A 25,247-nucleotide genomic window follows, 5' to 3' on the forward strand; every position below is an offset into this window, starting at 1 on the left:
ATAGGGAAGGGCGAATACAGAGTGTTATTGGAAAACATTATAAGGGATCAGACGACACTGGGAATATCAAAATAATTGTGGTCAAGAATGTAAATTTTTAATGAAAACGTCACGTTTTATCAGTTATCATAAAAACTGCATTAATATGTAATTTAATTTTTAATCTCAACTATCTAACTGCAAATCTGTTCTTTTTTTAACTACACAATTATAGTTACCCAGGGTGGCTAGTATTTCTGCTGTTTGAATTTCCCTGACTTTTTTAAAAAAATTTCGCTGACATTTTTTTTTTTTTTTTTTTTTTGATGTTTCTATAATCTTCAGAATGATGTCGCTTTATTTTATTCTCTTTAATTATTGCACAATATGTTCTTAAATTTATTTGTTCTAACTTGTTCTATTCTTTTAACTGAAATCATTGTAAAATAAAATTTAATTCTCAGAAAAAAAAAAAAAAAACATCATTTACACTTACTGAATTTCCGATTAGTTTGAATTATGTAAAATCCATGCATTTTTTTTTTTTTTTTTTGCACAATTTGTTACTGTGCTATGAAATAATATATTTATTTCATAGCACAGTAAAATAAAGTAGGAAGAAAAAATAATTCTTTAAAAACACAGATACATAAAAAATAATTAAAAAAAACTATAGGGAAGTTTATTTTGAGCAAAATTGCTAAAATAGTGATATATATGTTATTTGTAAATTACCAACTCATGTAAAGCCAAGCTATTAGCAATCATTATTCTTTCTTTAAAAAAATAACAACATATACTGCGGTTTCTCGGGATGGCCAATTTCTTTTTCAGTTTCATTGTCTTTTTTTGCTTTAGAAAACTTACATCATATATGCCAAAGAATGCTTTATTAAATATAGTATACTTGAGTTATTGAACAAATTCTAGAGAATGCTCACATAACTCTCCTTTGAGGAGCAATTTATAACTGGAGGGGGTGTTCAGTATAACGTTTTTCACTGTAAGTGTTTACTTGCAGGTTTTTGTCTTTAGTTCCTTGATGAACAGTTGGAAATATAAATAATGACAATGAATTCCTGTTTATTTCTATCTAAGAAACACATTAGGATAGGGAGCAAAATTTTACTGATAGCGTAGTCCAGCCTATGTGGAAAAGGTTCTGGCTCTTCTGAACATTTCAAAAAGGGTTATAGCCATCAAAATACAATGAAACAGTATCAGATTTTAATGCTGATAGTGGGAAAATATTTCTAATATAATAACGGATACATTCTAGGCATTTGAAGAAAATGAGCTGAGTAACTAATTTTATGCTCGCAAAGTAAATGCAGAAATAAAGTGATGTAAATGCAAAATAAGTGAAGACACGAGTCTAGCATTATCATCTCGAAAAACACTCATTAAATCTCTTGAGGGGTAATTAAAGTATAGATGATTTTTCATTCAACATTTAACTCTTGAGTTTAAAAAAAATGGCCTTTCTTCTTGTTGCTTAATTTAAGGGATACTTCTTAATGATTAAATTTATCATTGCGAGTCACTGTATTATAACTTCTCTTAGCTTTTTTCATCCTTCTGAGTCCCTACGCTTACTTTGAATTACAAATATCATTATTACTTTCTTTTTCCATTTATTTATTGTAATTGGTTTTAAATATATCACAATATAACAGAAAAGTGTTGAAAATTATTTTAGAGTAGTATTGTGTGTCTCTAATTATATTTGGACAAATGGTGTATTAAATAACAAATTTCAGTTTATATTATACGTCAATTTTTATATTAAAATCTAAAAGTATCTTAATTAATGTATTAAAATATTAATAAAGTGATTTATTGTCTACCACAGATGAGCCAGGAGAAAGGAGGTTTCAATATCTGTGTGTCTAATAGCAATATACAGAACAAATTGTTGAGAGTGACCAGATTTGAGAATAGATATATTTGGGAGGTTAGGAATCTGTGCATTAGTGCCTCCACCTGCTTTTTTGGATTAGATTTTCATTTAAAAATTAAGTGAAATTTAAGTAAATTTTCATAAGGTGGAACTACTGAACAAAAAATTTTTATACTATTTTTAAATAGAAACCTTTATCATTCCCATGATATTTATTGGTTTAAATATTGAGATGTTTATTTAATTTTTAAAACAAAATTACCTTGATCAATGACCAAGGTTTTTCAAAGAAAAAGTTTTATATACATCCCATGTGAGACAAATGGGAGAACAATCAATAAAAGCAACAAACAAAACAGACTATAGCAGAAAAGGGAAGATAGAACTAATATTTTGTGATTCACTAACTGCTAAAAAAGAAGAGGTTTTTATGAAAATATAAATTTTTAGGAATCTATCTATTGATATTAAACTTCATAACACAGCTTTATAAAGATTTTCTATTATAATTAATTATAGATCATTCAATTAAAATAACATTTAAATACTTTTTCTTTAGCCCATACAAATGTTTTGTTTTGTAAATGTATAAATATTTACTAATTACATATCACTTTCTATATGTATTGTTATTCCTTATTCTTGTTGCTTCTGCTACAGAATATTAGATCTCATTATTCTCATTTTAATATTTTACTTCTACTTTTACCGTTCACATGAAATGTTTGTATTAAAGAAAATACTTCTAAGTCTCCACTTATTAAAATCACTCATCATGCTAAAATAAAAGGAAATAATAATAATTTCTTAAATATTCATAGAACTTTTAAACAAATGTTGAAATATAAAGGCAGAATGTAATTAACGTCAATTATTAAAAATATGAAATCTGTCTTGAATATGAGTTTTTTATTCCAGCAAGTAAGTGAATTTTGCTGGAACTCGTTTCATGTGACACAATTTCAAATGAATATGTAATCTACATAGAGAGAAAACTTTATTTTGTAATTGAATAAAACTGAATTTTCAAAACATAAATTAAAAATTAATGAAGTTTTGACACCATATGAACAATAAATGAGGTCATCAAGGATGTTCTATTTTATAATTATGCAAGTTAGTTTTGTTTTGTTGTATTAATCAAAATGTAATAAAGAAACAAGCTTATTGTGCAAAAAAATCAATATTCTAAATACTTAGTAAATCAAAACTAAATATATTTTTAAAATATTAGTTCAATCTATTGACCTAGATGCAAAGTCAATCAAGTTATTTAGATATCAATGATATAAAGTCCAATTTAATATTGGTGTAAATCATTTATGATCCTTGGTATAAAATAAAATATAACAAGTCGTCAAATCCATTAAAAGAGAGAAGAAATTTTTTTCTAAATATTTAACAACATAAAATAAAACACGTGAATAATTTGAAGAGAAATTTTGAGTTGAATTTGAAGAGAAAATTCAAATTAAAAATTGAAAAGTTGACTCGTATGTGCTGTAAATAAGATGAAATGAAAATAATTTGCACATAATTTCTTCAATATTGATACAACTACTAAACTGTTGTTTGAATACAGTGGGAGTATGCTATTTATATCAATAATTGGAAAACGATAATGTGTGTTGAACATCAGTTTTTATTCCAAGATCAAATGAATATGTAAACTACATGGTGAGAACACTTTATATTGCAATTGAATAAAGCTACATTTTCAAAGCAGAAATTTAAAACTGAATGAAGGTTAGGCACCATATGAACAATAAATGAGGTCATCAAGAATGTGCGAAATAATAACTATGCAAGTTAGTTTTGTTATGTTGTATTATTCAATATGTATATATATATATATATAAAAAAAAACCCTTGTTGAGCAAAAAAAAAAAAAAAAAAATCAAATATTTATTGAATCAAAACTAAATATATTTTTATAATAAGTTCAATTTGTTGGCTTATGAGCAAAATAAATCAAATTATTAAGCTATTAATGGTATGAATTCCATTTTAATATTCTTGTATCTTATCCTTGGTATCTAATTACAAAAAATAACAGATAATCAAATTTATAAATGGAGAATATTTTTAGTAGAAAAATATACAAACCGTAACTTTTATGGAAAACATTTTCCTCAACTTGAAACTACCCAGAATTTTCGTGCTATAAACAAAAGGAAATGATAATCATTTGCAACTGATTACTTAAATATACAATTATTAATTGCTTTTGTGAATAAAATGGCAGTATGTAATTTAAATCAATAATTGGAAAATGAAAATGTGTGTTCAGCATGAGTTTTTTATTCTAAAATCAAATGATTATGTAATCTGCATAGAGAGAAATTTTATATTGCAATGGAATGAAGTTGAATTTTAGTGAAATTAAAAACAAAATGTGATTTCACACTAAATGAAGAATTAACGAGACATTCACTGAAAATGTGTTGTATAATAATTAAGTAAATTATCTTTGATATGGGGTATCTGTCGAAATGTATCAAAAAAAGAAACTTATTGTGCAAAAAATTAAATATTCCAAATTCTTAGTAAATCAAAATTAAACAGATTTTTATAATATTAGGCCAATATTTTGACCCAGGAGCAAAATCAATCAGATTGTTTAAGTTATCAGTGGCATAAAGTCCAATTTAATATTCATGTAAATCATTTAGGATACTTGGTATCATATAAAATGTGACAATTAATCAAATCCATTAAAAAAAGAGAGCAGTTCATTCTAAGCATTTAACAAAACCAAATAAAAGTAAACACCTATCAATTGAAAAAAAAATGCCTCCAAATAATAAAAATTAGAATTATCATGCTATAAATAAAATGAAATGATAGTAATTTGCAAATAATTTCTTAAATTTTCACATAATTATTAAACATTTTTGTAAATAAAATGCAGGTAGTAATTTTTTTCAATAATTGAAAAATGAAAATGTGTATTGAACATCAGTTTTTATTTCAAGTTCAAATGAATATATAATCTCTGTAAAGAGATATCTTTATGTTGCAGTAAAATAAAGTTGAATTTTAGCGAAATTAAAAACCAAGCACGATTTGACACCAAGTGAACAATAATTGAAAGATTTAGTTATGATGTGTGATATCATAATTTTGTTTTGTGGTATCGACAAAATGTAACAAAGAAACAGGATTATAGTGAAAAAAAATTCCTAAAAATAGAAGTCATGATTATGTGGCCAAAGATGGATAGCACGACATCATTGAGCTGACGGAAGAATATAGAAAGAACTCCCGAAAACTTTATGGAGGTGTGTTCTGTACTGCAGCAAGAAGTTGCAGTATTAGATTTGATCTAGAAAAAAGAAAATCACAACTTCAACAGAGCAGCAGCCTTCCAGTGAAATAAGGGAGATACTGAAAGTTACTGTCTTATCACCCTTATAAGGTAGTAGCTATACACATTCTAATTAATTTACGAATAATGCTATTCTTCATTTTCGCTAAATTTCGAAGCGTATCCAAAGACAAATGTCTTTAGACAGTTTTCTTGTAAAAAAAAGGCATGCATTAAAATGCAGTGTGTGTGTGTAATGGGACAGACTGTCCTGTTTTACATGGTTTTCTCTGGATAGATTTTTTTTTTTTTTTTTTTTTTTGTGCGTAACAAGGATGTAGCATTTTTTCGAATAAGATTCTAGAACGAATTTCGCTTATTACGTAAGGTACCACTATACATGTTTCTTTAAATATATAAACAATATTACACAAAGTGTTTAATCAAATAAATTATTTGATAATGAATTAAGAAAATGAAGGGAAAAAAAAAAAGAGACAAGTTAATTAACAAATTCGGACTCTGCTTCTTCAAGTGAATGTTAATTCTAACTTAAACAAGCAATGTCTGGAACTTTTAATCGTCTTGATTTTTTGTTTTTCTTTTGCTGTTGTTGTTGTTCTTTGTCTTAAATTATTTATCACCATTTTCCCTTTGTTAAAGTTATTCATCATGATCCATTGCAGAATTAGAGCAAAGAGACATACGTCTGTTAGCAGTAAGAGAGCAGCGTAAAATAGAAGCAAACATTCTGATGAGAAATTAGATCAACATTGACTAATTATAAATTGCTCTTGCAACATTTGAAACGAATTCCCGATGAAGACCGATGTAATGTAAATATTTTATTTTTACCATTAAAATGTCAAATATTAGAATAATATTTGAAAATTCAATCGTAATTTGGAAGATATAAAAAATTAAACCTTAAATTTTGCGCAAAATATAGAACACAATGCTATATGCCTTTAGAAAAATTAGGAGCTTTCAGAGTCCCCCTCAATAAATAAAGGGTTAGTATAAAAATGTCTTATGAGAGTTGCATTCAGCAACATATCCAGACAAAGAATCCGCAAAATATTTAATTTCATTCTTCTAAACAGAGCATTTTAGAATAAATCTTTACTGTTAACTTCAATAATAATTCATGCTAATGTCAAAAGAATCTGATGATCCAGCGTTTTTTAGTAATTTGAAGTTAGTTTCGGTTTGTGTATTGTTGAATGCTGGTACAACGTAACTAATGGCGTCCGCGACAGTACTTGTATAATTTGATGTGGATAATAAGTGAGAAAAGGGCAAGTGAATTTTGAATTTAAGTAATTTATTGTACTTTGAATTTGTTTAAGATAAAAATGGAAAATTTTAAAAAGAAAAGAACTGTTGCACGTTCAGCATTTACACGTTTATATAACTATTAATGATGTGATTTCTAAAGATGGTGCCAATTTAACGGACGATTTTGATTTATTGGCCGAATTTGAGCTACTTGGCGAAAATTATAACGATCTTTGTGTACTGAATGATGAAATTATGAATTTAATGTTGCTTGAAACAGAAACGAAACCAGATGACTTGGATGCTGAAACTTTTGCTGCAGATGAATATAAGCTGCAGATGAATTAAGCGAATCAACATTATTTTTAAAAAGGAAAGTAATAACTATGAAGAAAGTGATGACTCTAGTTCTGTTCAGAGTATTTCTAAAAGAAAATTTAAGTTACCTTTACTGGAATTAAAGTTTGGTGGTGAAATCAAAGACTGGTTGCCAATTTGGGGTCAGTTTAGTAAAATTGATAGTGACCCAAATATTGACGAGGCTGATAAACTTCAATATTTGGTACAAGCTACATTGCTTTCTACTAGAGCTAGAGAGTTAGTTGAAAGTTTTCCACCTTCAAAGGAAAATTATCACAAAGCAATAGACTCGTTAAAATCTCGATTTGGACGAGATGACTTACTTGTCGAATTCTATGTTCGGGAACTTTTGAAGTTAACAATTTCTATGAATTCTAGGGATCAAAGGTTAAAACGTCCTATTTTGTACGATTGGATTGAGACACAGCTTAGAGCTTTAGAAAGTTTTGGAGTAACCACTGAAAAATATGCAGCTATGCACTTTCCTTTAGTTGAATCTTGTTTATCCGAGGAAGTTCTCAGAGCTTAGCAAAGGAATAATAGTTACAGTGATAAAAAAGAAGAATCCCGATTGGAAAAACTAATGCTGTTTTTGAAAAACGGAGAAGAACGAATTAGTCTGGCCATGAAAGGGTTTTCTGTTCCTAAGATTTACTCATTGAAAAAAACCAATGCACACTGCTGCCGGGCTTTTTGCTGGAAGTCAAAGCTCTACTAATTGTGTTTTTTGCAACGAAAAGAATCATGAAAGTGAAAATTGCAAACTTGCTTTGAATTTAGATTTACAGGAAAAAACAACTTTGCTGGCAAAGAAGAAATGCTGTTATCGATGTTTCAGGATTGGACATATGGTAAGGCAGTGTACAAATGAAATTAAATGTTCCCAGTGTCAAAGAAAACATTATAATGTTATGTGTCCTGAAATGAAGCATTTTGAATCCACTGGTTCCGATAAAATAGTCAACAAGGCTGTGGCAAATTCAAAGGAAAAATACAATACCTTGGCGAATCCAACTTGTTCAGCTGATGTTCTTCTGCAAACTTTAGTAGTATATCTTTATGGTAATGACGGCAATTTTCCTGTGAGAGCGTTAATTGACACAGTCAACCAAAAATCTTCCATAACTAAAGCAACCGCTTCTAAATTGAGTTATGAACCAATTAGAGCTGAAGATGATCCACAATCTTTTTGGTGGTATAGAGAGTAAGCAGAAACATCATTTATACAAAGTGTATGCAAACAGTTTTTAAAAGGACTATCAGTGTTCTTTCGAAGCTTATGATCAAGAGACAATATGTATTGATATACCAACAGCGACTTCTGGACCTTGGAACAAAGAGATTGAAGAAAAAGGAATATTTCTTAGTGACAAAGAAGTCTGTCTCTATGATTCAATGTCTTCAGTGCATTTGTTGATAGGTGCTGATATAGCCGGTCAACTTTTTACTGGAAAAGTTGCGGATTAGTAGCAATGGAAACGCTACTTGGATGGACTCTTATGGGAAAATTAGAAAATGAAGTGAAAAATGACAGCTACATGACAGTACTGTCTTTACACGTGAACAATAAAAGCATTAGTGATCTTTGGAGTTTGGACACTCTTGGAATATTGGATCCTGCAAATAAACAAAGTCAAATGGAAATTGAGAAAGAAACCGAAAACCTGTTCTTGAATTCTGTTAAACAAGATGGAGATGGTAGATATGTTGTTTCACTACCATGGTTAGAAGATCACCCTGTTCTACCTTCGAACAAAACTCTTGCTGAGAAAAGATTGAAAAATACAGTTGATAGAATCAAAAATCTTGGTATTCTACAGGACTATGAAAATGTTTTTGAAGACTGGAAGAAAGAAGGTATTGTTGAAGAGTTAAATAGTGAAGATCTCAAGGACTCTAAGTGTCACTATCTTCCTCATCGACCTGTCATAAAAGATAATTCAACAACAAGGATGAGACCTGTCTTCGATGGTTCTGCAAAATCGAAATTAAGTCCATCCTTAAATGACTGCCTAATAACAGGTTCAAACCTTGTGGAACTTATTCCATCCCTAATAAATAGGTTTCGTATTGGAAAGTATGGTGTGATCGCCGATATACGCAAAGCTTTTCTACAGATTCAGCTGAATGACAGTGACAAGGATTATCTGCGATTTCTTTGGTGGCAAAATAATTCTTGCCACCAATCAAATAATGTCAAAATCTACAGACATTGCCGCGTAGTGTTTGGGATCAAATCAAGTCCATTCCTTTTAGGGGCGACATTGAATCACCTATTAGATGGAGCTTCTGATTGCTACAAGATGACAGCTCAACACCTACAGAAATCTATGTATGTTGACAATTGTGTGGCTAGTGTTAAAAGCGAAGCTGACTTGACAAAGTTTATAAATGAATCCACAAAAGTCATGGCTCTCGGAAAATTTGATTGACGTGGCTGGCAATACAATTCTTTTGAGTCCTTAAAAGACAATTGTAATGAATCTCAAGATGCTTCTCTTACCTTACAAGACGTTCCAGTTCTTGGTTTTCTTTGGAACATTGAAAGGGACACGTTAAAAATTGATGTCAGAAGTGACACGCAGAGTGAATCTGTGAAAGTAACAAAGAGATATATTCTCTCAAAATGTCACAAAATATTTGACCCTATTGGAATTACTGCCCCCATAACTTTAATTCCAAAAATATTGCTCCAAGAAACGTGGAAAATTAAGGCTGATTGGGATTATATTCTTCCAGAAGAAATTGTTCATAAATTTGAAAAATGGGACAGACAATTACATCAGTTAAACAAACTAGAAATACCAAGATGGATTCAGGGGCATAAGAACTCAAAACATAGTTTGCATGTATTTTGTGACGCTAGTCAACAAGCCTATGCTACTTGCATTTTTTTAAGATCTGTGAACCAACAAGGAGTTACTTGTCATTTAGTAGTAGCAAAATCACGAATAGCACCTCTAAAACGTATTTCCATTTCCAGATTAGAGCTATTGGGTTGTTGCATCGGCTTCAGGCTTGCTAAAAGTATTTGCACCGATTTAGAAGAACTTGGTGACATACCTGCTTATTACTGGTCAGATTCCATGAACTGTTTGTATTGGATTAAAAATGATGAGCAATGGGCAACGTTTGTAATGAACCGATTAAAGGAAATTAAATCGGTCAGTGAATATCATTAATGGAATCACGTACCAGGAAATATAAACCCAGCTGACTTACCTTCGAGAGCCTGTTCAGTTAATACTTTGATAGCTCGAAGATGGTGGGAAGGTCCAGCCTGGTTAACAGAGGAAGAAGAATTGTGGCCCATGTCTAATTTATCCCCTGACAAGAATGTCGTCAATGCAGAAAAGAAAAAAAATCAGTTGTCACTTCTCTGTTTGTGTCAGTTTACATTAGAGAATTCTTAATAAGATTTTCGTCATTTGAGAAGCTGGTTCGAGTTAATGCATGGATGATCAGGTTTTGCAGAAACAGTAAACTAGCAAAATCTTGTCGTGTAACAGACATACTGACTCCTGACAAACTGAAGAAAGCAGAAACAAAAATCGTGTTGATTGTAAAAAAAACATCATTCGTTTCCGGTAAGAACGAAGGTCTAAAAAATATCCAATATATTGTTGACCAAAATGGATTATTAAGAATGAAAACCAGGTTAACATTTCCAGGATTAAAACTGTCAAGAGACTTGATCTTTGATCTTAATTTAGTTTTGAGTTTTAAAATTTCAGACTCAAAAGGTAGGAGTGTTGCGTACGCGAGCGAAATTGTATACAACTCAACCCGGAGTTTCTTGTCAAAAGAGAACAACTACAACTTCTACTTTCTTCTTGTAAATAATTTGAATAGAGTGTTCGTTATACAAAATGTGAGTTTTTCATTTGAAAGAGTAAAAGTATCTTTGAAGTAATTAAGATATTATTTACCCTTAATTTAAACGTGTCCACTTGTGATAAAAGATCCTAACTTATTTTACGAGTCAAAAGAATCTGATTATCCAGCGTTTTTTAGTAATTTGAAGTTAGTTTTGGTTTGTGTATTATTGAATGCTGGTATTAATGGTGATATTGGCTGTTGCGCCTTACTCATTTTTATTGTCTGAATATTTATCAGCTTTATTTATTTATTTTTTGGTTGATTATTTATCAGCTTGATTTATTTATTGGCTGATTATTTATCAGCTTGATTTATTAATTTTACAGTATTTTTGATTTTGGCAACTTTTTTAGATGGTTTCCTGGTTCTTCGTTTTTTTCTTGGTGGTGTTTTGGATATCTGTTTCTTAGGTGTGGGTGGACGCTTTATACATGTGCGGTTCGCTTAGGACTTAATTTTTTAACCTTGGCGGGCCTTGGAATAGACTGAGATTGGGATTTGTTGTGTAAATATTTAATTTTATCAATTTTTAAAAATAATTATTTATGGTCTAATGTGTTTGTGTTTTACATTTCTTTAACAATACTGCATGTTGAATATAAACATTTTTTGCATTTCCTTTTATAGGTATGAAAAGTTATGAAAGGGGCTTAGTTTATCTTAGGACATAAAGAGGCAAGTGTGTATATTTTTGTTTTTCTGTAATATTTTTAAGTTTTTTTTTTTATTTCATTACCACTTTGTGTTCAGAATTCAAGAAATGATACACCAAATCATGATTAATAATAATATGTAACTGATAATAAACAATGCTGATAAATATTCAGACAATAAAAATGGGTAAGACGCAACAGCCAATTACCCCACTAACAAAAGCAAGAAACAGGACAAAATATCGTTCGTCTGACCACCGACTCACTCGAGGGGTGGTGATGTTTTATAAGCCAGTTAACAACTACGAGACATAAGTAATTACTTCTGTCTTGTGGTCATGTTATTCGACTACAAACCCAATCAATGCTTGTTCAGTCCTCGGTATAACCGAATCGTTACAGAGCTAAACTAATCTTGGGACATTCAGAGGTAGGTGTGCATATTTTTGTGTTTCTTTCATATTTTCAAGTTTTTTTTATTCAGTCAACACTTTATGTTCATATTAAATGTGTTCAAATGTAAGGAATCCGAAAAAAGTAACATGAATTATAAATTGGACCTTTGTTCATGAATTCAAGAAATGATACAACAAATCATGAACTTATGGTATAAAATCAATGTTTTTTTTCTTGCCACTTTCTATATGTATTTTTCATTTCTCGTGCTTGTTGCTGCTGCTACAGAATGTCCGATCTCATTATTCTCATTTTAATATTTCTTCTAATTGTATTGTTCACTTAAAATGTTTGTATTAAAGAAAATAAATCTAAGACTTTCTTTTCATTAGAAATATTCGAACATTTCTGTATGTTATTAAGACTGATTATGTTTTTCACTCCAGTATATTCTTTTCTCAGCTTTTTTATAAGATTAAAGATTGAAAATAGTGCTTTTTAAGATATAATGTATTTTAAAATGTAGTGGTTTTTTTTTTTTTTTTTTTGGCATGTCGCAAAAAGTATATTCAGTTATTATTAGATTTGAATTTTAATTATATCTAATATCTGTGTTACATACTAATGTCGATGCAGGATGAAATCTGCTTTCCCTCTGATGAACTTAATAATTAATCTATCTTTCGAAAAAACTGAGATTGGGATTTGGTGTGTAAATATTTAATTGTATGAATTTTTAAAAATAATTTTTTATGACCTTATGTGTTTTGCATTTCTTTAGCAATACTGCAAGTTGAATATAAACATTTTTCACATTTCCTTTTATAAGTATGAAAAGTTATGAAAGGGACTTGGTTGAAATGCAAAGAAGGAGCGAAACTAATCTTAAGACATTAAGAAGCAGTTGTGTATATTTTTGTTTTTCTTTCATATTTTGAATGTTTTTTTTAAATTTAATGAACACTTATCTTTAATATTTAAATGTGTTCTAATGAAAGGGATCAGAAAAAAGTAACATGAATTATAATTTGGACCTTTGTACATGAATTCGAGAAATGATACAACAAATCATGAACTTACGGTATAAAATCAATGTTTTTTTTCTTCTTGCCACTTTCTATATGTATTTTTCATTTCTCGTGCTTGTTGCTGTTGCTGCTACAGAATGTCCGATCTCATTTTTCTCATTTTAATATTTCTTCTGATTGTACCTTTCACTTAAAATGTTTGTATTAAAGAAAATACTGTTTACTTGCAGGTTTTTGTCTTTAGTTTCTTGATGAACAGTTGGAAACATAAATATTGACAATGAATTCCTGTTTATTTCTATCTAAGAAACACATTAGGATAGGGAGCAAAATTTTACTGATAGCGTAGTCCAGCCTATGTGGAAAAGGTTCTGGCTCTTCTGAACATTTCAAAAAGGGTTATAGCCATCAAAATACAATGAAACAGTATCAGATTTTAATGCTGATAGTGGGAAAATATTTCTAATATAATAACGGATACATTCTAGGCATTTGAAGAAAATGAGCTGAGTAACTAATTTTATGCTCGCAAAGTAAATGCAGAAATAAAGTGATGTAAATGCAAAATAAGTGAAGACACGAGTCTAGCATTATCATCTCGAAAAACACTCATTAAATCTCTTGAGGGGTAATTAAAGTATAGATGATTTTTCATTCAACATTTAACTCTTGAGTTTAAAAAAGTGGCCTTTCTTCTTGTTGCTTAATTTAAGGGATACTTCTTAATGATTAAATTTATCATTGTAAGTCACTATATTATAACTTCTCGTAGCTTTTTTCATCCTTCTGAGTCCTGACGCTACCTTTGAATTACAAATATCATTATCCCTTTCTTTTTCCATTTATTTATTGTAATTGGTTTTAAATATATCATAATATAACAGAAAAGTGTTGAAAATATTTTAGAGTAGTATTGTGTGTCTCTAATTATATTTGGACAAATGGTATAATAAATAACAAATTTCAGTTTATATTATACGTCAATTATTATATTAAAATCCAAAAGTATCTTAATTAATGTATTAAAATATTAATAAAGTGTTGTTTATTGTCTACCACAGATGAGCCAGGAGAAAGGAGGTTTCAATATCTGTGTGTCTAATAGCAATATACAGAACAAATTGTTGAGAGTGACCAGATTTGAGAATAGATATATTTGGGAGGTTAGGAATCTGTGCATTAGTGTCTCCACCCGCTTTTTTGGATTAGATTTTCATTTAAAAATTAAGTCAAATTTAAGTAAATTTTCATAAGGTGGAACTACTGAACAAAAATTTTTTATACTATTTTTAAATAGATACCTTTATCATCCCCATGATATTTATTGGTTTAAATATTGAGATGTTTATTTAATTTAAAAAAAATTATCTTGATCAATGACCAAGGTTTTTCAAAGAAAAAGTTTTATATACATCCCACGTGTGACAAATGGGAGAACAATAAATAAAAATAACAAACAAAACAGACTATAGCAGAAAAGGGAAGATAGAACTAATATTTTGTGATTCACTAACTGCTAAAAAAGAAGAGGTTTTTTATGAAAATATAAATTTTAGGAATCTATCTATTGATATTAAACTTCATAACACAGCTTTATAAAGATTTTCTATTATAATTAATTATAGATCATTCAATTAAAATAACATTTTAATACTTTTTCTTTAGCACATGCAAATATTTTGTTTTATAAAAGTATAAATATTTACTAATTACATATCACTTTCTATATGTATTTTTATTCCTTATGCTTGTTGCTTCTGCTACAGAATATTAGATCTCATTATTCTCATTTTAATATTTTACTTCTACTTTTACCGTTCACATGAAATGTTTGTATTAAAGAAAATACTTCTAAGTCTCCACGTATTAAAATCACTCATCATGCTAAAATAAAAGGAAATAATAATAATTTCTTAAATAATCAAAGAATTTTTAAACAAATGTTGAAATAAAAAGCCAGAATGTAATTAACGTCAATTATTAAAATTATGAAATCTGTCTTGAATACGAGTTTTTTATTCCAACAAGTAAGTAAATTTTGCTGGAACTCGTTTCATGTGACACAATTTCAAATGAATATGTAACATACATAGAGAGAAAACTTTATTTTGCAATTTCAAATGAATATGTAACATACATAGAGAGAAAACTTTATTTTGCAATTTCAAATGAATATGTAATCTACATAGAGAGAAAACTTTATTTTGTAATTGAATAAAACTGAATTTTCAAAACATAAATTAAAAATTAATGAAGTTTTGACACCATATGAACAATAAATGAGGTCATCAAGGATGTTCTATTTTATAATTATGCAAGTTAGTTTTGTTTTGTTGTATTAATCAAAATGTAATAAAGAAACAAGCTTATTGTGCAAAAAAATCAATATTCTAAATACTTAGTAAATCAAAACTAAATATATTTTTAAAATATTAGTTCAATCTATTGACCTAGATGCAAAGTCAATCAAGTTATTTAGATATCAATGATATAAAGTCCAATTTAATATTGGTGTAAATCATTTATGATCCTTGGTATAAAATAAAATATAACAAGTCGTCAAATCCATTAAAAGAGAGAAGAAATTTTTTTCTAAATATTTAACAACATAAAATAAAACACGTGAATAATTTGAAGAGAAATTTTGAGTTGAATTTGAAGAGAAAATTCAAATTAAAAATTGAAAAGTTGACTCGTATGTGCTGTAAATAAGATGAAATGAAAATAATTTGCACATAATTTCTTCAATATTGATACAACTACTAAACTGTTGTTTGAATACAGTGGGAGTATGCTATTTATATCAATAATTGGAAAACGATAATGTGTGTTGAACATCAGTTTTTATTCCAAGATCAAATGAATATGTAAACTACATGGTGAGAACACTTTATATTGCAATTGAATAAAGCTACATTTTCAAAGCAGAAATTTAAAACTGAATGAAGGTTAGGCACCATATGAACAATAAATGAGGTCATCAAGAATGTGCGAAATAATAACTATGCAAGTTAGTTTTGTTATGTTGTATTATTCAATATGTATATATATATATATATAAAAAAAAACCCTTGTTGAGCAAAAAAAAAAAAAAAAAAATCAAATATTTATTGAATCAAAACTAAATATATTTTTATAATAAGTTCAATTTGTTGGCTTATGAGCAAAATAAATCAAATTATTAAGCTATTAATGGTATGAATTCCATTTTAATATTCTTGTATCTTATCCTTGGTATCTAATTACAAAAAATAACAGATAATCAAATTTATAAATGGAGAATATTTTTAGTAGAAAAATATACAAACCGTAACTTTTATGGAAAACATTTTCCTCAACTTGAAACTACCCAGAATTTTCGTGCTATAAACAAAAGGAAATGATAATCATTTGCAACTGATTACTTAAATATACAATTATTAATTGCTTTTGTGAATAAAATGGCAGTATGTAATTTAAATCAATAATTGGAAAATGAAAATGTGTGTTCAGCATGAGTTTTTTATTCTAAAATCAAATGATTATGTAATCTGCATAGAGAGAAATTTTATATTGCAATGGAATGAAGTTGAATTTTAGTGAAATTAAAAACAAAATGTGATTTCACACTAAATGAAGAATTAACGAGACATTCACTGAAAATGTGTTGTATAATAATTAAGTAAATTATCTTTGATATGGGGTATCTGTCGAAATGTATCAAAAAAAGAAACTTATTGTGCAAAAAATTAAATATTCCAAATTCTTAGTAAATCAAAATTAAACAGATTTTTATAATATTAGGCCAATATTTTGACCCAGGAGCAAAATCAATCAGATTGTTTAAGTTATCAGTGGCATAAAGTCCAATTTAATATTCATGTAAATCATTTAGGATACTTGGTATCATATAAAATGTGACAATTAATCAAATCCATTAAAAAAAGAGAGCAGTTCATTCTAAGCATTTAACAAAACCAAATAAAAGTAAACACCTATCAATTGAAAAAAAAATGCCTCCAAATAATAAAAATTAGAATTATCATGCTATAAATAAAATGAAATGATAGTAATTTGCAAATAATTTCTTAAATTTTCACATAATTATTAAACATTTTTGTAAATAAAATGCAGGTAGTAATTTTTTTCAATAATTGAAAAATGAAAATGTGTATTGAACATCAGTTTTTATTTCAAGTTCAAATGAATATATAATCTCTGTAAAGAGATATCTTTATGTTGCAGTAAAATAAAGTTGAATTTTAGCGAAATTAAAAACCAAGCACGATTTGACACCAAGTGAACAATAATTGAAAGATTTAGTTATGATGTGTGATATCATAATTTTGTTTTGTGGTATCGACAAAATGTAACAAAGAAACAGGATTATAGTGAAAAAAAATTCCTAAAAATAGAAGTCATGATTATGTGGCCAAAGATGGATAGCACGACATCATTGAGCTGACGGAAGAATATAGAAAGAACTCCCGAAAACTTTATGGAGGTGTGTTCTGTACTGCAGCAAGAAGTTGCAGTATTAGATTTGATCTAGAAAAAAGAAAATCACAACTTCAACAGAGCAGCAGCCTTCCAGTGAAATAAGGGAGATACTGAAAGTTACTGTCTTATCACCCTTATAAGGTAGTAGCTATACACATTCTAATTAATTTACGAATAATGCTATTCTTCATTTTCGCTAAATTTCGAAGCGTATCCAAAGACAAATGTCTTTAGACAGTTTTCTTGTAAAAAAAAGGCATGCATTAAAATGCAGTGTGTGTGTGTAATGGGACAGACTGTCCTGTTTTACATGGTTTTCTCTGGATAGATTTTTTTTTTTTTTTTTTTTGTGCGTAACAAGGATGTAGCATTTTTCCGAATAAGATTCTAGAACGAATTTCGCTTATTACGTAAGGTACCACTATACATGTTTCTTTAAATATATAAACAATATTACACAAAGTGTTTAATCAAATAAATTATTTGATAATGAATTAAGAAAATGAAGGGAAAAAAAAAAAAGAGACAAGTTAATTAACAAATTCGGACTCTGCTTCTTCAAGTGAATGTTAATTCTAACTTAAACAAGCAATGTCTGGAACTTTTAATCGTCTTGATTTTTTGTTTTTCTTTTGCTGTTGTTGTTGTTCTTTGTCTTAAATTATTTATCACCATTTTCCCTTTGTTAAAGTTATTCATCATGATCCATTGCAGAATTAGAGCAAAGAGACATACGTCTGTTAGCAGTAAGAGAGCAGCGTAAAATAGAAGCAAACATTCTGATGAGAAATTAGATCAACATTGACTAATTATAAATTGCTCTTGCAACATTTGAAACGAATTCCCGATGAAGACCGATGTAATGTAAATATTTTATTTTTACCATTAAAATGTCAAATATTAGAATAATATTTGAAAATTCAATCGTAATTTGGAAGATATAAAAAATTAAACCTTAAATTTTGCGCAAAATATAGAACACAATGCTATATGCCTTTAGAAAAATTAGGAGCTTTCAGAGTCCCCCTCAATAAATAAAGGGTTAGTATAAAAATGTCTTATGAGAGTTGCATTCAGCAACATATCCAGACAAAGAATCCGCAAAATATTTAATTTCATTCTTATAAACAGAGCATTTTAGAATAAATCTTTACTGTTAACTTCAATAATAATTCATGCTAATGTCAAAAGAATCTGATGATCCATCGTTTTTTAGTAATTTGAAGTTAGTTTCGGTTTGTGTATTATTGAATGCTGGTACAACGTAACTAATGGCGTCCGCGACAGTACTTGTATAATTTGATGTGGATAATAAGTGAGAAAAGGGCAAGTGAATTTTGAATTTAAGTAATTTATTGCACTTTGAATTTGTTTAAGATAAAAATGGAAAATTTTAAAAAGAAAAGAACTGTTGCACGTTCAGCATTTACACGTTTATATAACTATTAATGATGTGATTTCTAAAGATGGTGCCAATTTAACGGACGATTTTGATTTATTGGCCGAATTTGAGCTACTTGGCGAAAATTATAACGATCTTTGTGTACTGAATGATGAAATTATGAATTTAATGTTGCTTGAAACAGAAACGAAACCAGATGACTTGGATGCTGAAACTTTTGCTGCAGATGAATTAAGCGAATCAACATTATTTTTAAAAACGAAAGTAATAACTGTGAAGAAAGTGATGACTCTAGTTCTGTTCAGAGTATTTCTAAAAGAAAATTTAAGTTACCTTTACTGGAATTAAAGTTTGGTGGTGAAATCAAAGACTGGTTGCCAATTTGGGGTCAGTTTAGTAAAATTGATAGTGACCCAAATATTGACGAGGCTGATAAACTTCAGTATTTGGTACAAGCTACATTGCTTTCTACTAGAGCTAGAGAGTTAGTTGAAAGTTTTCCACCTTCAAAGGAAAATTATCACAAAGCAATAGACTCGTTAAAATCTCGATTTGGACGAGATGACTTACTTGTCGAATTCTATGTTCGGGAACTTTTGAAGTTAACAATTTCTATGAATTCTAGGGATCAAAGGTTAAAACGTCCTATTTTGTACGATTGGATTGAGACACAGCTTAGAGCTTTAGAAAGTTTTGGAGTAACCACTGAAAAATATGCAGCTATGCACTTTCCTTTAGTTGAATCTTGTTTATCCGAGGAAGTTCTCAGAGCTTAGCAAAGGAATAATAGTTACAGTGATAAAAAAGAAGAATCCCGATTGGAAAAACTAATGCTGTTTTTGAAAAACGGAGAAGAACGAATTAGTCTGGCCATGAAAGGGTTTTCTGTTCCTAAGATTTACTCATTGAAAAAAACCAATGCACACTGCTGCCGGGCTTTTTGCTGGAAGTCAAAGCTCTACTAATTGTGTTTTTTGCAACGAAAAGAATCATGAAAGTGAAAATTGCAAACTTGCTTTGAATTTAGATTTACAGGAAAAAACAACTTTGCTGGCAAAGAAGAAATGCTGTTATCGATGTTTCAGGATTGGACATATGGTAAGGCAGTGTACAAATGAAATTAAATGTTCCCAGTGTCAAAGAAAACATTATAATGTTATGTGTCCTGAAATGAAGCATTTTGAATCCACTGGTTCCGATAAAATAGTCAACAAGGCTGTGGCAAATTCAAAGGAAAAATACAATACCTTGGCGAATCCAACTTGTTCAGCTGATGTTCTTCTGCAAACTTTAGTAGTATATCTTTATGGTAATGACGGCAATTTTCCTGTGAGAGCGTTAATTGACACAGTCAACCAAAAATCTTCCATAACTAAAGCAACCGCTTCTAAATTGAGTTATGAACCAATTAGAGCTGAAGATGATCCACAATCTTTTTGGTGGTATAGAGAGTAAGCAGAAACATCATTTATACAAAGTGTATGCAAACAGTTTTTAAAAGGACTATCAGTGTTCTTTCGAAGCTTATGATCAAGAGACAAAATGTATTGATATACCAACAGCGACTTCTGGACCTTGGACCAAAGAGATTGAAGAAAAAGGAATATTTCTTAGTGACAAAGAAGTCTGTCTCTATGATTCAATGTCTTCAGTGCATTTGTTGATAGGTGCTGATATAGCCGGTCAACTTTTTACTGGAAAAGTTGCGGATTAGTAGCAATGGAAACGCTACTTGGATGGACTCTTATGGGAAAATTAGAAAATGAAGTGAAAAATGACAGCTACATGACAGTACTGTCTTTACACGTGAACAATAAAAGCATTAGTGATCTTTGGAGTTTGGACACTCTTGGAATATTGGATCCTGCAAATAAACAAAGTCAAATGGAAATTGAGAAAGAAACCGAAAACCTGTTCTTGAATTCTGTTAAACAAGATGGAGATGGTAGATATGTTGTTTCACTACCATGGTTAGAAGATCACCCTGTTCTACCTTCGAACAAAACTCTTGCTGAGAAAAGATTGAAAAATACAGTTGATAGAATCAAAAATCTTGGTATTCTACAGGACTATGAAAATGTTTTTGAAGACTGGAAGAAAGAAGGTATTGTTGAAGAGTTAAATAGTGAAGATCTCAAGGACTCTAAGTGTCACTATCTTCCTCATCGACCTGTCATAAAAGATAATTCAACAACAAGGATGAGACCTGTCTTCGATGGTTCTGCAAAATCGAAATTAAGTCCATCCTTAAATGACTGCCTAATAACAGGTTCAAACCTTGTGGAACTTATTCCATCCCTAATAAATAGGTTTCGTATTGGAAAGTATGGTGTGATCGCCGATATACGCAAAGCTTTTCTACAGATTCAGCTGAATGACAGTGACAAGGATTATCTGCGATTTCTTTGGTGGCAAAATAATTCTTGCCACCAATCAAATAATGTCAAAATCTACAGACATTGCCGCGTAGTGTTTGGGATCAAATCAAGTCCATTCCTTTTAGGGGCGACATTGAATCACCTATTAGATGGAGCTTCTGATTGCTACAAGATGACAGCTCAACACCTACAGAAATCTATGTATGTTGACAATTGTGTGGCTAGTGTTAAAAGCGAAGCTGACTTGACAAAGTTTATAAATGAATCCACAAAAGTCATGGCTCTCGGAAAATTTGATTGACGTGGCTGGCAATACAATTCTTTTGAGTCCTTAAAAGACAATTGTAATGAATCTCAAGATGCTTCTCTTACCTTACAAGACGTTCCAGTTCTTGGTTTTCTTTGGAACATTGAAAGGGACACGTTAAAAATTGATGTCAGAAGTGACACGCAGAGTGAATCTGTGAAAGTAACAAAGAGATATATTCTCTCAAAATGTCACAAAATATTTGACCCTGTTGGAATTACTGCCCCCATAACTTTAATTCCAAAAATATTGCTCCAAGAAACGTGGAAAATTAAGGCTGATTGGGATTATATTCTTCCAGAAGAAATTGTTCATAAATTTGAAAAATGGGACAGACAATTACATCAGTTAAACAAACTAGAAATACCAAGATGGATTCAGGGGCATAAGAACTCAAAACATAGTTTGCATGTATTTTGTGACGCTAGTCAACAAGCCTATGCTACTTGCATTTTTTTAAGATCTGTGAACCAACAAGGAGTTACTTGTCATTTAGTAGTAGCAAAATCACGAATAGCACCTCTAAAAAGTATTTCCATTTCCAGATTAGAGCTATTGGGTTGTTGCATCGGCTTCAGGCTTGCTAAAAGTATTTGCACCGATTTAGAAGAACTTGGTGACATACCTGCTTATTACTGGTCAGATTCCATGAACTGTTTGTATTGGATTAAAAATGATGAGCAATGGGCAACGTTTGTAATGAACCGATTAAAGGAAATTAAATCGGTCAGTGAATATCATTAATGGAATCACGTACCAGGAAATATAAACCCAGCTGACTTACCTTCGAGAGCCTGTTCAGTTAATACTTTGATAGCTCGAAGATGGTGGGAAGGTCCAGCCTGGTTAACAGAGGAAGAAGAATTGTGGCCCATGTCTAATTTATCCCCTGACAAGAATGTCGTCAATGCAGAAAAGAAAAAAAATCAGTTGTCACTTCTCTGTTTGTGTCAGTTTACATTAGAGAATTCTTAATAAGATTTTCGTCATTTGAGAAGCTGGTTCGAGTTAATGCATGGATGATCAGGTTTTGCAGAAACAGTAAACTAGCAAAATCTTGTCGTGTAACAGACATACTGACTCCTGACAAACTGAAGAAAGCAGAAACAAAAATCGTGTTGATTGTAAAAAAAACATCATTCGTTTCCGGTAAGAACGAAGGTCTAAAAAATATCCAATATATTGTTGACCAAAATGGATTATTAAGAATGAAAACCAGGTTAACATTTCCAGGATTAAAACTGTCAAGAGACTTGATCTTTGATCTTAATTTAGTTTTGAGTTTTAAAATTTCAGACTCAAAAGGTAGGAGTGTTGCGTACGCGAGCGAAATTGTATACAACTCAACCCGGAGTTTCTTGTCAAAAGAGAACAACTACAACTTCTACTTTCTTCTTGTAAATAATTTGAATAGAGTGTTCGTTATACAAAATGTGAGTTTTTCATTTGAAAGAGTAAAAGTATCTTTGAAGTAATTAAGATATTATTTACCCTTAATTTAAACGTGTCCACTTGTGATAAAAGATCCTAACTTATTTTACGAGTCAAAAGAATCTGATTATCCAGCGTTTTTTAGTAATTTGAAGTTAGTTTTGGTTTGTGTATTATTGAATGCTGGTATTAATGGTGATATTGGCTGTTGCGCCTTACTCATTTTTATTGTCTGAATATTTATCAGCTTTATTTATTTATTTTTTGGTTGATTATTTATCAGCTTGATTTATTTATTGGCTGATTATTTATCAGCTTGATTTATTAATTTTACAGTATTTTTGATTTTGGCAACTTTTTTAGATGGTTTCCTGGTTCTTCGTTTTTTTCTTGGTGGTGTTTTGGATATCTGTTTCTTAGGTGTGGGTGGACGCTTTATACATGTGCGGTTCGCTTAGGACTTAATTTTTTAACCTTGGCGGGCCTTGGAATAGACTGAGATTGGGATTTGTTGTGTAAATATTTAATTTTATCAATTTTTAAAAATAATTATTTATGGTCTAATGTGTTTGTGTTTTACATTTCTTTAACAATACTGCATGTTGAATATAAACATTTTTTGCATTTCCTTTTATAGGTATGAAAAGTTATGAAAGGGGCTTAGTTTATCTTAGGACATAAAGAGGCAAGTGTGTATATTTTTGTTTTTCTGTAATATTTTTAAGTTTTTTTTTTTTTTATTTCATTACCACTTTGTGTTCAGAATTCAAGAAATGATACACCAAATCATGATTAATAATAATATATAACTGGTAATAAACAATGCTGATAAATATTCAGACAATAAAAATGGGTAAGACGCAACAGCCAATTACCCCACTAACAAAAGCAAGAAACAGGACAAAATATCGTTCGTCTGACCACCGACTCACTCGAGGGGTGGTGACGTTTTATAAGCCAGTTAACAACTACGAGACATAAGTAATTACTTCTGTCTTGTGGTCATGTTATTCGACTACAAACCCAATCAATGCTTGTTCAGTCCTCGGTATAACCGAATCGTTACAGAGCTAAACTAATCTTGGGACATTCAGAGGTAGGTGTGCATATTTTTGTGTTTCTTTCATATTTTCAAGTTTTTTTTATTCAGTCAACACTTTATGTTCATATTAAATGTGTTCAAATGTAAGGAATCCGAAAAAAGTAACATGAATTATAAATTGGACCTTTGTTCATGAATTCAAGAAATGATACAACAAATCATGAACTTATGGTATAAAATCAATGTTTTTTTTCTTGCCACTTTCTATATGTATTTTTCATTTCTCGTGCTTGTTGCTGCTGCTACAGAATGTCCGATCTCATTATTCTCATTTTAATATTTCTTCTAATTGTATTGTTCACTTAAAATGTTTGTATTAAAGAAAATAAATCTAAGACTTTCTTTTCATTAGAAATATTCGAACATTTCTGTATGTTATTAAGACTGATTATGTTTTTCACTCCAGTATATTCTTTTCTCAGCTTTTTTATAAGATTAAAGATTGAAAATAGTGCTTTTTAAGATATAATGTATTTTAAAATGTAGTGGTTTTTTTTTTTTTTTTTTGGCATGTCGCAAAAAGTATATTCAGTTATTATTAGATTTGAATTTTAATTATATCTAATATCTGTGTTACATACTAATGTCGATGCAGGATGAAATCTGCTTTCCCTCTGATGAACTTAATAATTAATCTATCTTTCGAAAAAACTGAGATTGGGATTTGGTGTGTAAATATTTAATTGTATGAATTTTTAAAAATAATTTTTTATGACCTTATGTGTTTTGCATTTCTTTAGCAATACTGCAAGTTGAATATAAACATTTTTCACATTTCCTTTTATAAGTATGAAAAGTTATGAAAGGGACTTGGTTGAAATGCAAAGAAGGAGCGAAACTAATCTTAAGACATTAAGAAGCAGTTGTGTATATTTTTGTTTTTCTTTCATATTTTGAATGTTTTTTTTAAATTTAATGAACACTTATCTTTAATATTTAAATGTGTTCTAATGAAAGGGATCAGAAAAAAGTAACATGAATTATAATTTGGACCTTTGTACATGAATTCGAGAAATGATACAACAAATCATGAACTTACGGTATAAAATCAATGTTTTTTTTCTTCTTGCCACTTTCTATATGTATTTTTCATTTCTCGTGCTTGTTGCTGTTGCTGCTACAGAATGTCCGATCTCATTTTTCTCATTTTAATATTTCTTCTGATTGTACCTTTCACTTAAAATGTTTGTATTAAAGAAAATACTGTTTACTTGCAGGTTTTTGTCTTTAGTTTCTTGATGAACAGTTGGAAACATAAATATTGACAATGAATTCCTGTTTATTTCTATCTAAGAAACACATTAGGATAGGGAGCAAAATTTTACTGATAGCGTAGTCCAGCCTGTGTGGAAAAGGTTCTGGCTCTTC

The 25,247-nt window shown here is 29.7% G+C and overlaps 2 protein-coding genes across 2 annotated transcripts; both read left to right on the forward strand.

Annotated features, from left to right (window-relative positions):
- The first annotated feature begins 8,296 nt into the window (after window positions 1-8,296).
- On the forward strand, window positions 8,297-9,256 carry LOC129959756 (uncharacterized). Its single transcript, XM_056072648.1, has one exon. The coding sequence runs from the start codon at window positions 8,297-8,299 to the stop codon at window positions 9,254-9,256; it is 960 nt and encodes a 319-aa protein (XP_055928623.1).
- An 11,124-nt stretch (window positions 9,257-20,380) lies between these two features.
- On the forward strand, window positions 20,381-21,340 carry LOC129959758 (uncharacterized). The gene has a single exon (XM_056072649.1). It carries the CDS (start codon window positions 20,381-20,383, stop codon window positions 21,338-21,340), a length of 960 nt encoding a protein of 319 aa, XP_055928624.1.
- The last annotated feature ends 3,907 nt before the right edge of the window (window positions 21,341-25,247 follow it).

Source organism: Argiope bruennichi, chromosome X2 (assembly GCF_947563725.1).
Source record: "Argiope bruennichi chromosome X2, qqArgBrue1.1, whole genome shotgun sequence".
NCBI lineage: Eukaryota > Metazoa > Arthropoda > Arachnida > Araneae > Araneidae > Argiope > Argiope bruennichi.

Bases quoted from the DNA above. Each gene is read 5' to 3' on its own strand.
- LOC129959756 (XM_056072648.1), top strand. From the start codon at position 8,297: ATGGAAACGCTACTTGGATGGACTCTTATGGGAAAATTAGAAAATGAA.
- LOC129959758 (XM_056072649.1), top strand. From the start codon at position 20,381: ATGGAAACGCTACTTGGATGGACTCTTATGGGAAAATTAGAAAATGAA.